Here is an 18,287-nt window from a genome sequence, read left to right as displayed (position 1 = left end):
TGGTGTCTAATAGTGGTGGTGGCTAGCGGTGTCTGTTGTGGTGAGAGTGGGTTTTGGTTGTTTTTTATGGGAAAAAAAGAAATACACAGAGAGAGAGAGAGGGGAAGAAAGAGAGAGTAAGAGATGAAATTGGGAATAAAAAATAATAAAGAAATAATATTTTAATGAAGTGGTAAAATATATAAAACCTTTGCTGTAGGGTATATTATAAAGTGGGGTGTTAAAATAAATAAAGTAGTGTTTTGAGTTACTGAAAGGTATAATTTTTAACTCCTTTACTATGACTGCAAGATGGTACCTTGTACTATGGCATTCACATCCTCTCTCAATCCTCATTAAACTTATATGGCTTTTTGGATGTTGATTGGATACAGTGCCCTGACATTCGCTAATCCACTACAGGATATTGCATTTATTTAGGTGCTAATTGCATCTCATGTGCTTCTAAAAATAATGTAGGATGCATGAAAATAACCTTGAATTCACAAGAATTTCTTGAAACCACGAGGGTCTTTGAATTCGCAAGGAGAAAAGGTTTTGAAATCCCCCAGAAAATAGAGAGATAAAATCTAAATTTTATTTATTGAATAATTGTTCAAAAAATGTTTACAAGCTTATGGGCCTATTTAAGGGTTTCGTAAAACTTAACAAATAAGAAAATATATTCTAATATAACTTCTAATTAATACCTAATTATAACATAAATCAAATTTGACCTAAAAACTATTAAAAACACCTAAAATCAAGGAAATAAATAACTTAAACCTAAAATAACGAATTTTACAAAATTAAATAATTACAAAAATTAAATAGTAGATTATTTCTTACATCAAAAAAAAAAAAAAAAAAAAGTAGAAAACGGTTTCTTGATCTAGTGCATAAAAAAAAAAAAAAAAAAAAAGTAGAAAACGGTTTCTTGATCTAGTGCAGAAGTTGAATATCGCCCCATGGCTTTTACTATGGCTGAACTCACTTGTCTCACATATCTTCTTCGTGATCTTGGAATTCATCTTCCGGATCCTCCTATTTTAGTCTGTAATAATACTAGTGCTCTTCATATGGCTGAATCCAGTCTTTCATGCTCACACTAAACACATCGAGTTAGAATTTTCACTTTGTCCGTCCTTGATAAGGTTACTGTTGGTGCCCTTAAGACTCGTTATTTCCTTCTCAATATCAGGTTGCCGATGTCTTCACCAAGGCCCTTTCTAAAGTTGCTTTTCATACGCTATGAGTCAAGTTTGGCGTGCTGCCTCCATCGCCCTCCAGCTTGAGGAGGACTGATAAGGAAAAATCCTAGTCCTTTGGGAATGATGTTGATGAAATTCAGCTTCGATCGAAGGCTTCCAGATCCACTACAGAAAATGATGTTGATGAAATTCATAAATCAAATGGAAAGCTGTACCAAGCTCCACTGAACGAAGAAGTGCAGGAAGTGATAAATATGTGTAATGGTCTTGAGGACCATGCGTTGCACGAACTAACAATACATAGACACAGTGCTCCATAAGGCCACTTACTCGAAACAAGCTAACCTGGTACTCAGACTTCTTGAAGACTTGCCTGCCCGCCATCTCGACAAAATGACCCGCACAAACCAGACTGGAAACACTATCCTCCATGAGGCAGCTACTCTTGACTAGGGGTGGCAATTTTTATCCATATCCATGAACCCACCCATTACCCACTTTATTTGGATAAGTCTTAACTCAACACATTTGAGTATTTGGGTTAAATGGATAAAAACCCATTTAGTTATTTAATTAAATGCATCTAAATGGATAAATCCACTAATACCCACTAAATTCATTTAAAATTTAAAATTAAATAAACCCACTAATAGCCACTAATACCCTTCTAAAATCTAAAAGTTAAATAAACAGTATAACCAAGCCCTCAGTCTCATTCTCCCTCAGATTTTCTCAGTAGCCAAACACTTTCCCAAACACTTTAACTTCTAGATTTCTAAGCCCAAACACTTTCCCTCAGATTTTCACAGTAGCCAAACACTTTCCCAAACACTTTAACCTCTAGATTTCTAAGCCCAAACACTTTCCCTCAGATTTTCTTAGTAACCAAACAAAAGGAAATTCTAGAGAGAATAATAAGGGTTAAGAGAAGAAAAGAAAAATTAATCTTTTAACATTACCTACTGCAAAAATCTCAATCTTTTACTCTCTTCACTGCCTTCCAACGTTGCGGACAATGGCGGCTTTTACAATGCCACCATTGGCCAAGGCCTCAACAAAGTTTATGCGCAAGCACTTTGTAGAGGAGACCTTGATATGGCCAAATGTTGCAATTGTATGAACACCACAATTCAAGAAATCACAAAGTAGTGTACTAACCCAAAAGCAATTTTCTCAACCGGAATTCTTGTAGTATTCTCTTCAACGTTTCTCTCTATCTCTCTGCTTTCTCTATGTACTCTCTCTCTTAGGGTTTGATTCGATTACAAATCTCTATCTTTTAAAAATTAATTGTTGTTTGAAATTCACTTAACTTCTATTTGGTTCCCGAGAAAATAATAAGTGTTAAGAGAAGAAAAGAAAAGAAAAGAAAATAATAAGAATTGGATTGTAAATATGATTGTTGGTTGTTTATAATTCTTGAGACTATAATGCGATCCCCTTTACTCAATTCTTTGTTGTTGTGCTACTGAATTGGCTATAGTTGAACTGAATTCCATGTTTCTAGCAAATCCATTCTGAGATGATAATTTTCAAAATTTTACTTTTTTTTTTTAAAAATTTCTGTTTCTATGTTTTTCTGGGCAGCCAAATAGATTTCTTATGTGTTCTACGTTAAAGATTTTGGGTGATAATATATTGCTTTGTTGACTATATAAAAGTTGGTTAAAAGATTAAAAAAAGAAAAGGGTTTTAAGTGAACGAATTGTTTTGCATTTGATAGAAGTGTGGAGAATGTTGGATTTAAGTTTCTAAAGGATTTATTTATTTGAGTTATATTGGGTTAAATGGGCGGGTTACTAATTAAATGGGTTGGGAGGGTAATGGATAATTAATTTATATATAAACAGGTTATAAATGGATAAATGGGTAATTACACACCCAATTCATTTATGACCCAACCCGCCCATTTGCCATCCCGACTCTTGACCAAGCATACTCGGTGAATATCGCGAGGGAGATGTTAAATAGAGCTCGGGGGTTGTTAAGCATGCGCAATGAGCTTGGAGAAACCGTGCTCTTTGGGGCAGCTTGCTATGGTAAGATTCAGATTTTCAACTATCTGGCAAATGAAATTACTAAAGAATATGATGAAACGACACAGCAACCATTTTTTCAGAGGAATGACCATACCACTATTCTTCACATCGCCATACTTGCTCAGCACTTTGGTTAGTTCCCACCCTTTAACTAATCCCAGATTAATAGCTTGTGAAATCATATTTTGAAAAAACAGATTTTGACTGTCCTGTCTGCATATTGTGCAACTATCATCACTCATATTGTTTTTACATAACGTTTCCTTTGATTGTTTTGATTTGCTTTGTGTGTGTTTGGGGATTGTGTTTCCATACACAAAATTCATAAGAGCAGATTTAGCTTTGGAAATTGCTACACGGTTTAGATATTTAGTTGGTGAAAGAGACGAAGATGGGATGACCGCTCTTCAGCTTCTCTCATGCAACCCCAAAGCTTTTGAACGTGTGCGCAGACGTGGATTCCTCAAGAGAATTTCCGGTAAGGGTAAGTATCGTAAAGTTTACATGATCATTACTGATGAAGCTGAGAAATTCACCAGTGAGTCACACAATGCCTTCAAGCTCGTATGTTAACCTACACAAGACAAAGGAGAAAACCTATTAAAGGGCACCGGTGTGGTGCCGACCAAATACCCTCCGAAGGTTAAGTCAGAAAGTATTCTCACAACTCTAGAGTGCTAGAGAGGGTAAATAATGCGTACCTCTATTGATGAGAGTATTGGGGCTTTTATAGTAGTCGAAAGTTTTTCCTCTTAGACTTGGCATCCAAGTCTTTTCCTTGTAGGAGTCCTCCTTTTTAGAGTCCGAAACGTGGTGGACAGATCTTCTCCTTATAGGGAAGATCTTTACCAAATATATGAGATTTCTAGAGTCCAAGTAGCGCAAGGACTCTGTTTAGGGCCTTACGAGAATGGGCCAAAATATTCCCACTAAGGTCCAATAGGCCCATGGCCAACCAGCCCATCTTTCTTCGCTTCGTCTGTATCAGGTCCGTCCACATGAGGTCCATCCACTTAAGGCCCCGTGCCAATGACGGGCTTGTCTATCCTTACGTCCATAGACTGTAGCCGGCCCGTACAATCACAATAGGCATCCTAGCGTGTATTTTCTCCCTTTCAGTTGCCCCCTCACTCGATGGGTCCGTCATGCATAAGAGAACGGACCCATGGGGTGACGGTTTTAAAATCTCGATCATGTTTTCATGACACCTAGATCCGTGAACTTCCATCCGTACATTGCTGGATCAGGAGTTAACACAATAATGAGTTGTGCCAAGTGTCATCCTATCAATGGCCATTTTTTTGGAACGAGGTGTCGCTTCGTCTTCCGTGCACATCCTTTATAAATATTGACCTCTCCGCCCCTCATTTTTCCACTTGTTGCTGGAAGAAATTGTCAGAGCGAGTCCGTCACACCTGTCAGAGAACAGTCCGTTCATTCACATACCCGTGGCCTGCCACATCTTGCTTACTTCGATCTTCTGGTGAGTTGTTTCCTATCCATCCTCTTTTAATTTTAGCTCTTATTTATCTCTTTTTACACTTTATGCGCCCGTCGTTCTTTCCAAACCTGTCAGAGTCTTAGGTTTTGTCATTACCTGTAGGCCATGTCTAGTGCGTCGAGCAATCAGTCGATCGTCCGTGACGGGGCAGATTACGAAGAGGTATACCCGTCAGGTCGCAAAGACCACGACGCCCCGAGCAAGGAGAGTAATCCGTCATCATCCTCCTCGTCCTCAACAAATGAGGGCTTGGAGATGATCGAAATACAAAAGGGTTCAGCTGACGACGAAGAGCCAATAGTTAGGTCCATCGTGGGAGCTGATGGACTTAGGGAGTTCATCATGCTCCTAGAGTGGACGATACACGCCTTCACATCTACTATCAAGGAAGGCCATTTTAACACCCTTAGGGCCCGTTACCAAATCCCAAACCACATCCCACTCTGTCTACCCTACATGTCATAAAAAAGTTATTACGAAGGAGTTGACGGAGTAGGTGTGTACGAACAAGTGCTTAAGGCTGGCCTGAGATTTTCGTTAAGTTCGTTACACCGCAAACTCTTAAACTACCTAGGTATATCCGTCAGCCAGGTGTCTCCTAATGCCTGGAGAGTTTTCATCGCGATGGAGGTTCTGTACGGAGCCATGTCGGACGGTGGGAGAAGGCTTACTATAAAAGAGTTCCTCAACTGCTACCGTCCGAATGAGATAGACAAGTCGAGGGACATGTATAGCTTCCTCCCTAGGAGCCCCGTCCTAAAAGTTATTTTTGAAACCCCGGACTCAAATAGAGACTGGAAGAGCCGCTACTTTTTCATAGAAGGAGATAATTGGATGTGTCATCCAGGGGAGACGGACTTCATGCCCGTCGACACAGTTTGGGGCATTTTGAACCCATCCGGTATGGCCCATTGTAAATGACTCCGTGCAGCTTAATAATTTTTATAATGTTTCTAACGTCCATCCTCTTTGATGTAGTTCGACGGCGTCACTAGATTACACTTGAGGAATTCAGTTTCCTTGAAAGAATTTTTTCAAAGACAAAGCCCGAGGAGCGGACGTGGGCCAAGCTCGTCAACCTCAACACCATCCACTGGTATTGTGACAGGCTCGAGCCAACCCCGGCGGCACTAAAGTACGAGAAGCAGACCCGTCTACGTGAGTCCGTCGACCCTTATGACCTGTTTTTACCGTCATTATCATTATTATTTCTTAATCTGTCTACCTTTTTCAGAGATGGAAGATGGAAAAAGGTGAGCAACTATAAGACTCCAGGCCGCGAAGAACAAAGAGGCTGGAATGGACCCCATGGGGACGGGCTCCAGCAAGCAGAATCTGAAGAAGAAATTGCCCACGAAGGGTAACCGTCCACCAAAGCAGCCCAAGGTCCCCCTGGAGCCGGTCATCGGCTTGATGGCTGGGGGGAATAAGTCGGTCACTCTAGCTAAACATGGTGCGGGCAAAGGTCTGATGACGGGTCCATCTGGCAGCCAAAAGAAGCCACCCGTCTTGCTTCGTGAGGACTCTAAGTATGCCCTGGAGAGGTTGTCATCGATCATTACTACCGACGACTATGAGGATCTGGGGAATCACTCAACGGAGGTGATGGGGGAGACGGGCCTCTTCAACATTGCTCAGGTAATTACTCCGTCGTCTTTAGTCCATCCGTTCACCATTTTCTGCCTTTAAACATTTTACTTATGCATTTTTGTTGTCCCTCAGGCTATGATCATGATGAAAGGCATGATGGGACGGTGTCTCAATCATGAGACGACCATTGGCCGGATTCGTGAGAAAGCCAAGGTGATGGAGGAGGAACTGCTCGATCTCAAGGCCTGGAAGGTCGTCTAGGAGAAGAAGCTAAAGATGGCCGAGACGGCCCGAGACGAGTCTATCCAGCAGACGGACCGTCTGAAGAGAGCCCTAGTGGAGAAAGACAATGAGGTCCGTCAGGCCAAGGAGGATGCTATACGCGAGTACCGCGACTCCGGCGCCCTCATTGTGGAACTAAGCCTTGTTTATAACGACGGGTTCGACGATGCTCTCCGTTAGGTGAGGGCGTTGTACTCGGATATAGACTTATCCACCATCACCGTCACTGCCCCCGAGCCGTCAACCGTCCAGCCTGTTCAATCGGAAGATACTGATGTTCTTTTCGACGAGAACGTCCCTGTCCACAAAGCTCCTTTAGATCAAACTGTTGCGGACAGCCAGGCTAAGGACATTGGGGACTGTCCAGCTGAGGAGAGAGAGGGAGCAGATTTGTAATAATTTAGTTTTGCTAATCAAGTGTGGAACAATTTTTAATACCCGTCATGTTTATGGGGTTTATATGAACATTGACCGTTCAGTATGTTTACATTCTGCAAGGTTCGTTGACCTTTGTTTTATCTTTGTGAAATGCATGTGTTTTATTTTAAAGTATGTTTCATGTTAAAATGAACTTCGTTCCGTTTATACGATTCCTCTATTCATTAATCGTTTAACCAAGGGTCGTCATCCCTTAAGATGATTTGTGGGACTTATAGAAATACCATTTGTTCTAGAATGGTCCGTTTAGTACGAGGGCTTAGCCTGAATTCTAAGTGCTATCACCCTTTGGGATGACTCGTTCATCTTATGGTTGTTATTTTTGAGCCCGTCCATTGTGTAGACTTAGCACATTCCATCCTTTTTGGATGATTCGTCCAAATTGCGGACGTTATTCTGGGTCCATCCATTATGTGGACTTAGTAGTTACCATCCTTTAGGATGATCAGTCCACTTGTGGACGCTATTACTTGTCCGTCCATTATCTGTACTCAGTAGTTACCATCCTTTTTGGATGATCCGTCCATTATGTGGACAATATTACTGGTCCATCCACTATCTGGACTTAAGGTCTTCATCCTCTTAGGATGATCCGTCCATCATGTGGACAATCTTACTAGTCTGTCCACTATTTGGACTTAAGGTTTTGATCCTCTTGGGATGATTCGTCCATCATGTGGACAATCTTACTGGTCCGTCCATTATCTGGACTTAAGGTTTTCACCCTCTTGGGATGATCCGTCCATCATGTGGACAATCTTACTGGTCTGTCCATTATCTGGACTTAAAGGTTTTCATCCTCTTGGGATGATCCGTCCATCATGTGGACAATATTTTTAACCGTCTGATATTGAATTAACTAGATTAAGCAGGAAAAATTTAGTAGTGTCTGAAAGAAATCTTTATAGGAAAAAAGATGCCTACCCCATTGGGCTTTTAAAAAGCACTGGTAGAGAGATTTGTTCAAAGTAAAAGTAAAGAAAAATAAATGGAAATAGCTGTTCAAAGCAAAACTACTGAAAACTTTAGAAATAAACTGGAAAGTTGGGGGGGTTGATGCCCTTTTATGTCGTCTTTATTGGTAGTATATCCGTAGGTGCTCTGTGTTCCATGGGTGTTGCAATTTTCGCCCGTCCATGGTTTCGAGGTGGTAGGTCCCCTTCCTCTGCCAAGACGAGATCTTGTAAGGTCCTTCCTAGTTTGGGCCAAGTTTTCCTTGTGAAGGATCTTTAGCCGCTCCCATTACCTTCCGTAGCACAAGGTCCCCGATCTGAAAGTCTCTGTGTCTAACTTTGGAGTTGTTGTATTTTGCTATGAGGTTTTGGTATCGAGCCATCCTTTGTTCAGCTGTAGCCCGAACTTCGTCGATTAGGTCTAGCTGTAGCCGCAAAGCCCCTTCGTTCTTGTCTTCATTATAGCTCTCCACTAGATAACTTGTAAGCCCTATCTCTGCTGGAATGATAGCCTCGCTCCCGTATGCTAGCCTGAATGGTGTTTCTCCCGTGGGTGTTCTTGCCGTTGTGCGATATGCCCACAAGATACTTGGTAACTCATCGGGCCAAATGCCTTTTGCCCCCTCGAGCCGGGTCTTGATGATTTTGAGCAGGGACCGGTTCGTGACTTCAACTTGCCCATTCGCCTGCGGATGTGCGGGTGATGAGTAGTGATTTCTGATGCCTAATTCCGAGCAGAAATCTTGGAATGCCTTGTTGTCAAACTGTTTTCTGTTATCGGAGATGAGTACCCTTAGTATCCTGAATCTGCATATGATATTTCTCCATACAAAACCCCTGATGTTTTTCTCCGTGATAGTCGCCAGAGCTTCCGCCTCCACCCACTTAGTGAAGTAATCGATCCCTACCACCAGAAATTTCAGCTGTCGCGCAGCCGTCGGGAGAGGGCCCATGATGTCTAGCCCCCATTGGGCGAACGGCCAAGGGGCCATCATGGGTGTCAGTTCTTTGGTTGGTTGCCTAATTAGGTTACCGAACCTTTGACATTTGTCGCAAGTCTTGACATAGGCTTATGCGTCCATCTGCATTGTAGGCCAATAGTATCCTGCCCGGATCAGTTTGTGTATTAAAGACTGCGCCCTCGAATGGTTTCCGCAGATACCCTCATGGACCTCTCTCATTACATAGTCTGCTTCCTCGTGGCCCAAACACCTTAGGTATGGTCGTGAGAATCCCCTCTTGTATAAGACGTCATTGATTATTATGAATCGCGAAGCTCGGACTTTCAGTTTTCTTGCTGCGTCTTTGTTGTCTGGGAGCGTGCCTTCCTTCAGGTAGGCCGTTAGTAGCGTAATCCAATTGTATTCTGGGTTTACTTCCTACACTTCTACCCTATTGTTAATGATTGAGGAATTCTGAATGAATGACAATACCTGATCAGGGGCCATCATGACCTCTGCGGAGGCGACTTTCGCGAGCCGGTCAGCATATTCGTTCTCCTCTCTTGGGATTTGGACGAATGTGACCTGAAGGGTGTCGATCTGTCTCTTGACCTCTTCCAAGTATTTCTTCATTTTTCCCCCTTACACTCATAGGCGCCGCTAATCTGACTGACTATTACCTGCGAATCGCAATGTACAACCGTGGCCTCGGCGCCTGCTGCTTTCGCCAGGTCTAATCCTGCCACTAATGCCTCATATTCGGCCTCATTATTGGTTGTCGGGAAGTCCAGCCGAATCATACACTCAATTTTATCTCCGTCAAGGGTTTGAATTACTACCCCGGTGCCTTCAGCTTGCCTGTTTGATGATCCATTCGTGTGGATGTTCCATTATTTGAGGGCTTGTGGCTCTTGCTGCTCCATTTGTGTGTATTCGGCGATGAAGTCCGCCACTGCTTGGCCCTTTATTGCGGTTCGCAGTCGGTAATGTATGTCAAATTCGCTCAGCTCTATCGCTCATAGGGCCATTCGTCTGGCTGCTTCGAGGCTGCTCATTGCTCTTTTTAGGGGTTGATTTGTCAGGACGATGATGCTGTGGGCTTGGAAGTACTGTTTCAGTTTTCAGGCTGTGGTTATCAATGCAAAGGCGAGCTTTTCCATGTGGGGGTACCTTTCTTCAGCCCCCAGAACCCCCTGCTTATGAAATAGACGGGTCGCTGAGTTCCTTCCTCTTCTCTTACTAGGGCCACGCTTACTGACACCTGCGAAGCTGCTAGGTATAAGTAGAGGTCTTCTCCTAGCTTGGACGGGCTGAGCAAGGGCGGCAAGGCGAGGTATTTCTTCAGATCTTCAAATGCCTTTTGGCACTCATCCGTCCAATCGAATGATTTCTTTAGGACGCGAAAGAACGGTAGAGACCTATCCGTTGCTTTTGAGACGAACCTATTCAAAGCAGCAATTTTGCTGTTCAAGCTCTGTACGTCTTTTACTGTCCTTGGCAGTTCCAGCTCCATGATGGCCTGTATCTTCTTTAGATTGACCTCTATTCCTCTTTGAGACACCATAAAACCCAAGAATTTTCCCGCTGTTACTCCGAATACACACTTGCCCGGATTCAGTTTCATGTTGTATGACCGTAGGGTATCGAATGTCTCCTGAAGGTCGCTCAGGTGATCTTTTTCGAGTAGGCTCTTGACCAGCATGTCGTCGACGTAGACCTGTACGTTCCTCCCTATCTGGTGTGCGAACATTTTGTCCATTAACCTTTGGTACGTTGCCCCAGCGTTCTTGAGTCCGAATGGCATCACCTTATAGCAAAAGAGGCCTTGGCTGGTGACGAAGGACGTTTTCTCCTGATCAAATTCCTCCATCTTGATCTGATTATAGCCTGAGAAGGCATCCATAAAACTTAGGAGCTGGTGTCTGGCCGTGGAGTCGACCAGCGCATCTATCCGCGGGAGGGGGTAGCTATCCTTTGGGCATACTTTGTTAAGGTCCGTGAAGTCGACACACATTCGCCACTTTCCACTAGCCTTCTTGACCATGACCACGTTCGCCAACCACTCCGGGTAATATACTTCCCTAATGAAACCCGCCTCGAGTAGTTTTCTAACCTCTTGCGCTATTGCTCTGTCCTGTTCGGGAGCGAACACTCGCTTTTTCTGTCGGACGGGTGGGGTTGAAGGGTTCACGTTTAGCTTGTGTACTATGACAGAGGGATCGATCCCGGGCATGTCTTCGTGGTTCCATGCGAAAACGTCTTGGTTCCTCCTGAGGAATGTTATGAAAGCCTAGCGCACAGGCTGGCAGGCCAATGTTCCTATTCTGGTCATCCGCTCTGGTTTTGATTCGTTGAGCGTTATCTCCTCCAGCTCTTCAACCGGTTCTGCGACCGTCCACTGCTCTTCTACGCACATTGTCTGATGATGATCTTTCATTTCTAGTATGGCAATGTAGCATTCTCGGGCGGTTGCCTGATTCCCTCGCAATTCCCCAATCCCATAGTCCGTTGGGAACTTGATCATTAGGTGGTATGTTGATGTTGCTACTTTCCATGAGTTAAGTGTGGGCCGTCCGAGAATACCATTGTAAGCGGAGGAGCAGTCCACCACGAGGAACATTACATTCCTAGTGAGTTCTTACGGGTAATCGCCCACCGTTACTGGGAGTGTGATGGAGCCTATTGGGAATACCCTCGTCCCTCCAAAACCGACAAGTGGAGCACTCGCCGGCAACAATCGTGCTCGGTCTATCCCTATTTGCTGGAATGCTGGATAGTATAGAATGTCTGCTGAGTTGCCGTTGTCGATTAGTACTCGGTGGACGTTGTAGTCCCCCACACGTATGATGACGACCAGTGCGTTGTCATGTGGATGATGGAGTCTCCTTGTGTCTTCTTCAGTGAATCCAATGATAGGGCTCTCCACCCGTGCGGTATTAGGCGTAGAGCCTGTTAGATGGACGTTCAAGACCGATCTGAGGTACATTTTTCGAGCTTTTTTGGAAGAACCAGTAGCTGCGATCCCTCCCACTATCATCCTTATGTCTCCGATGGGGGGTCTCGGACGCTCGTTATCCCGTGGGGGGGCCGGTTCTTGGCGATTGGGATCCGCTCTCTCTTTGTTGACGAACTTCTGCAACTTCCCTTGTCTAATGAGGGCTTCAATCTGCTGCTTCAGGTCGTAGCAATCAGCTATGTCGTGGTCGTGATCTCGGTGGAAATGACAATATTTGTCTCGTGGTCGTTTGCTTGGGTTACTTTTTAGTTTTCTCGGGAATGTCAACGTTTCCTCGTCTTTGATTTGCATCAAAACTTGGTCAATCGGGGCGTTCAAAGAGGTGAAACTTGTGAACCTTCCTCCCGGGGGCTTAGGGCGCCTTTCGTCCCTTCTGTCTCCTGTCCTTGGTCTTTTCGGCCCTTGATCCTGACGTACGTCCGCCTGGTGTCCCCTTTTCTTGGGCTTTTCCTCCCGTGCAAGGAGCGCGTCTTCCGCGTTCATGTACTTGGTGGCCCTGTAGAGTACCTCTGACATGGTTTTGGGGTCGTTTTTGTATAGTGAAAACAAAAACTTGCCCTTCCGCAACTCATTCGTGAAAGCCGCCACCAGTATTTTGTCGTCGGCCTCATCGATCGAGAGCGCTTCCTTATTGAAGCGGGTTATGTAGGATCTTAATGTCTCGTCCTCTCTCTGCCTGATGCTCATTAAGCATGTTGTGGATTTCTTGTACCTGTGTCCCCTTATAAAGTGCGAGGTGAACTGAGCGCTTAATTCTTTGAAAGTGCTGATGGAGTTCGGCGTTAGCTGACTGAACCAAATTCTTGCGGGACCCTTCAGTGTGGTTGGGAAGGCCCTATACATGATTTCGTCCGGTACCCCTTGTAGATGCATCAAGGTCTTGAATGTCTCCAGGTGGGCTAGGGGATCCTTGACCCCATCATAACTTTCTATTTGTAGCATCCGGAACTTGTGTGGTAAGGGAAAGGAATTGACGGGGCTGGTGAATGGAGAGTCAGTCCAGTTCACTAAGTCGTCCAGGTCGCTAGACACTCATCCCTTTAGGGCGTTCATCATGACCTCCATCTGTTCTTTCATCGCCTGCATCTCCGCGAACATAGGCGGAGGAGTCGCATCCATGAGGGATGGGAGGCTCGTGTTCTGTCGTTCTGGCCTGCTTGGGGCGTTGCTCCCTTCAGGCCCTTCTCGGTCTCTTTGCATGGCGCTAGTACCTTCCTGATCCTCCCTCCGGTTGTAGGGTGCTGTGTTTCTTTGACGCAGCTGTTCTTCTAGGTCATGATTTTGCTTGGTAAGGCGTTCCACGGCCGTAGTGAGGGTCCGAACCTATCTTTCGAATGCGGTCGTGGGTAGTTCCTCTCCTTGGATGTCGTTGGTGGTTGCCATCGAGCAAGTGAGCACCATGCAACCCTTCTGTCTCAGGGATGAAGCAACGTTCGACTACTTTCTTCTCACGTCCCCACAGACGGCGCCAACTGATAAAGCTGATAAATTCACCAGTGAGTCACACAATGCCTTCAAGCTCGTATGTTAACCTACACAAGACAAAGGAGAAAACCTATCAAAGGGTACCGGTGTGGTGCCGGCCAAATACCCTCCAAAGGTCAAGTCAGAAAGTATTCTCACAACTCTAGAGTGCTAGAGAGGGTAAATAATGCGTACCTCTATTGATGAGAGTATTGGGGCTTTTATAATAGTCGAAAGTTTTTCCTCTTAGACTTGACATCCAAGTCTTTTCCTTGTAGGAGTCCTCCTTTTTAGAGTCCGAAATATGGTGGATAGATCTTCTCCTTATAGGGAAGATCTTTACCAAATATATGAGATTTCTAGAGTCCAAGTAACGCAAGGACTCTGTTTAGGGCCTTACGAGAATGGGCCAAAGTATTCCCACTAAGGGGTCCAACAGGCCCATGGCCAACCAGCCCATCTTTCTTCGCTCCGTCCGTATCAGGTCCGTCCACATGAGGTCCGTCCACTTAAGGCCCCGTGCCAATGACGGGCTCGTCTATCCTTACGTCCACGGACTGTAGCCGGCCCGTACAATCACAATAGGCATCCTAGCGTGTATTTTCTCCCTTTCAGTTACTATATAGTATGGGGCCTATGGGGTAATGATTTATTCATGGTTGAATTCTTTTAAATACTATCTAACCTAATTGACCAATTTCAAATGGAAATAATGATTCCCCGGTTATATTATTTTTAAGTACCATTTTAAATGATTGCACCTTTTAGGAAAGAGTCATCTTCAATGAATTGAAGGGTCACATACCCATGTCAGCATGTTAATATATGTTTATCAAATTATTTGGGTTCCATAAGCCATCTCCCTACAATATGGTTTATCAAATTATTGGCCAACAAACTTTTCTTTGTTTATAGTTATAATTTCCAAGGTTCAAGGTTATATTTAATTAAGAAAATTAAGGTATATAATGCTAAAGGAGTATATCTTAGTCTTACACGTATTGATATATCAAAATTAGCTTCAGCCTAATATGTACTAATCAAAAGGATGTATATGCCCCGACAAGATACACAAGATAGATTAGTGTGAATAATGCACGTAAATAGACATTTATATTAAAATAATAGTGAAATGATTAATTTTTTTTTTTTAATGACTTTAGACTTTTGAATGAATGCAATTATGTTATTTCATTTATAAATAGAATATTGAATGATTCTTTAGTAATGAAATTGCTTACTGAATGTCTCGGATAAAATCTTTGCATTATTTGATGGAACAATTTAGAAGAACCTCGGAAATGTTTTTTCATTTGAGTTCCAAGCAGTTTTGTTTATACAATGTATATAAAAGCTACTAAATTTCAGTTTTCAAAAGTCAAAATGTGCTGTAGTTCGGGCGAAGAGAATGAATTTCTGAAGGAAAAGTTAAGCCGTGAATCAGCGTTAGAGCTTGCCAAATTGTTAGTAAAAAAAGATACTTCATGGGAGGTCACTAGTTCTGGAATTGACACGAGTAAACTAACTCTGCACAAATATGGAAGTACTTCTAATGAAACTAATCACTTGCAGCAACAAGTTCCAGTCGGAGAAATTACACCGTTGTTTCGAGCAACTAAGTCAGGGTGCATAGAGATCGTTAAAGAAATACTTAAAATATTCCCTCAGGCAGTTGAGCACATAGATAATGAAGGGCGGACCATATTGCATGTAGCTATCAAGTATCGCCTGTTGGAGGTTTTCGATCTTGTGTTGAAAATGGAACTAGCAATGAGGTGGCTGGTACGAAGACTGGACAACGAGGAGAACTCCATTCTGCATATGGTTGGAATAAAAAGACACGATTATGTACCTGAAAAAATGAGAGGGCCCTGCACTTGAATTGCAAGAGGAGCTGCTCTGGTTTGAGGTACAAATTTTAGTAACTCTACTCTTCTCATTTGTTACTCAAGCAATATCGGTTACTTGCTGCTCTGTTTTGGGGTGCAAATATTTAATCGTGTGCATCCTGTCACCTATTTAAAATTTTAAATAATATAACACTGAATATATCTTTATGTTTGTAATATTTAATTTAAACTATGAAATAAATCAGTGAATCTTAATCCATGTATAAAAAGTAAATGCAACTAACAATGGCCTTTAGTGGGTTTTAGTTTGTTTAACTAGTAAAGTCTCCGATCATAATTGGATAGGAGATCTGAGATTTGATCTCTACTTACACCAAAAATCGTCATAGGTTGAAAAAAACAATGGCCTTTAGGTTAGCTGCACTTTCTTTCCCGGATTCTTTATAAAGGATATGTCCTTTGTCAAAAATCCCCCTCTATAGTTTCACTTAGTTAAAAATGATAAATTTTAGGTACAATTCCTTAGACGTTGTAAATTAGGCTCTTCAATTAATATAACCATGTGATTGTATTAATTAATGCAACATATCTTTCCATGAAGACATTTAAATTTAACTATGTTGTTTATTTTTTAATACAACTAAATGATGTCCCATGTGATGTGTGAATACTTTGCAATTTCATTTGAAATAAATTTTATATATATTTAGACCAATATATAATTTTCAATTTTTTTTTTGTATGATATTTATGTTTACCAACAATATTGTCGAATGCTTTGAAACTTAATCCTTTTTATTTACACTATTTTATAAAAATAGAAAATAGAAAAATAAAAATTGTCTTAAAATTGGTTTCCAAATATTGAGTGGAATTATTTTACTAATCTAAATTTCTAAGGTTCAAATTGCATAGGTTTTCAACATATTTATGAGACTATAACATATTATAACATTTACTATGAAAAGTAGAATTTTTTTTTTTTAATTGTGTAAATGATTTTGAAATATATAAATAAGAATTTAAAGAATAAAATAGTTTCATATCCTAAAATTACATAAATTAAGTAACCTCTTAAACACTTCTTTAACCACTCTATTTTCACAACCAAATACTGAGACCCAATCTCAAATAAGAATTTCATTATCTTAATGAAATTAAGGAAATCGTCTGTGAGTATCAGCACAAAAAAGTATGATTTAACAAATAAAATTTGGCTAAAAACAAATTCATTAATCAAGATTTAATTGAATTTAATTAGGCTTTGATATCCACACAAAAAAAAAAAATGAAAAGCACTCTAAAATTATCATCAACTTTTTTTTTTTTTCGTTGTGGCTTGTACTGCCCTAAATAGCAATAAAAGACTGCAAGGAAACCTATAAAAGTTTGAGTTCTAAAATAGAATAAAAAATAGTTAATCTTATCAATAATCAATTAGAAGGTTCTCTCTCTCTCTCTCTCTCTCTAAAAAAAAAAAAAACATTAACTGCTTTCCCATACCAAAATTCAAAACACCCAAAGACTTAAAAATCAATCATAGCCTTCATAAAACCTACAACGTTCAACTTCCACATTAAAATCGTAAGCCGCCATCAGTCAGTAAAAAATGCAAGTCCCCCCTTCTTTGGTCATAGTAAATTCATTTGAGTTAGGATAAAAAAAAGATGATAATGTTAGAGTTAGATAGGTGTCTTTGAAAAATTGAAGGCAAATGATATTGCTCTAAGTCTGAAAGTACGTGTTTAAGAGGATGGCATGAAGGGTTGTGGGCAAGACATCTTTAAGAGAATGGCATGAAGGATTGTGGGCAAGTGTATATAACTAAATAAGTAGAAGTACAAGAGGTCAAAATGGTAAATGAAAATGTAAAGAGTTTTGTGTGTATGAAAGAGAAAAAGTCTTGAAACATTGAACCAAAGGAAATAAATAATTTTTATTTTCAAGTAGGTCTTATCTTTGATGCGATACTTGAACGTATTTCAATTATCTTTTAAAATGTATGTCATATGATAGAACCACGTGCTCTTATATATATATATATATATATGATTACACACAGTTGAATTTAATTAGAAAATCAATGTTACATAAGGCATTTTAATTTAATATTTAGAGCACATTTTGTACATTGAGTTTGGATTACGACATGAATGATAATCTTTATTATTGAGAATGAAAAATATTATAATGAAATAAATAAATCTATTCATATGTTTAGTTGTAAGTTGTAACATTATTTATTTTTATAATTGTAAAGCTCATACGAAATGTTTATATATTTGAAAATATATTAATCATAAAAATTATTATACCTACTAAGAAATATCAATTAATCTATTACAATCCTTTTAGAAAAAATTAACTATTTTTTTTTATTTTAAATAATAGCTATTGTAGCCTACGAACATCCCTCAATCATGTATAGGGATATAATTGATTTAGCCTCTCATGTATTAAATTAAGATGTCATTTTTTTTAATACAAGATAAAAATTTTATTCTAGTTTAATTTAAGTTTATATGTGTGCGAATTGATGGATATAAAGATAAATGCAGCGGAAAATAAGTTTTAAACGGATCTACTTCATTCGATATTGATAACACGTACAAAGTAAATTTCAGAATTAGAGAAAAAAGATATCGTACCTTGAAGCGGTGAATTTCAAAACAAAGATTGAAGCACTTGGGACTACTTTTAATCTTCACTCCAATTCCACTAACGCCCAAGATGTGTGGTCTCTCGATTGGTAACAAAGGGATGACTTGTGAGTGACAAAAACTCACATGCACACCATTTTCATGATGTTTTTAACACCTATATATTTCTGTACGTTTTTCCCTTTGTATCTAACCAATTTATCTAATTGGGCCGGCCTTTTGAGCCTTACCAATTGGGCTTAAGTGTGTGGCTTGGAGTGGGACCAAAAGGGACCAATAAGACACTAGCTCCAATGGGCTTTGGGCTTTTCTGTCAACTCTTGACAAGTCCAAAGTTACCATTAACTATTTTTAATACCACTA

General features: G+C 41.0%; 2 protein-coding genes across 2 annotated transcripts; one reads left to right on the top strand and one right to left on the bottom strand.

Moving 5' to 3' along the window:
- Positions 1-11,572: 11,572 nt before the first annotated feature.
- Positions 11,573-12,892, bottom strand: LOC136068189 (uncharacterized). The gene has a single exon (XM_065774999.1). It carries the CDS (start codon positions 12,890-12,892, stop codon positions 11,573-11,575), a length of 1,320 nt encoding a protein of 439 aa, XP_065631071.1.
- Positions 12,893-14,797: 1,905 nt separating this feature from the next.
- LOC112007408 (uncharacterized) lies at positions 14,798-15,295 on the top strand. The gene has a single exon (XM_065774998.1). It carries the CDS (start codon positions 14,798-14,800, stop codon positions 15,293-15,295), a length of 498 nt encoding a protein of 165 aa, XP_065631070.1.
- The last annotated feature ends 2,992 nt before the right edge of the window (positions 15,296-18,287 follow it).

The sequence above is a fragment of the Quercus suber genome, unplaced genomic scaffold, assembly GCF_002906115.3.
Source record: "Quercus suber isolate HL8 unplaced genomic scaffold, Cork oak 2.0 scaffold_103, whole genome shotgun sequence".
NCBI lineage: Eukaryota > Viridiplantae > Streptophyta > Magnoliopsida > Fagales > Fagaceae > Quercus > Quercus suber.
This window is presented reverse-complemented; position numbering and strand designations above follow the sequence as displayed.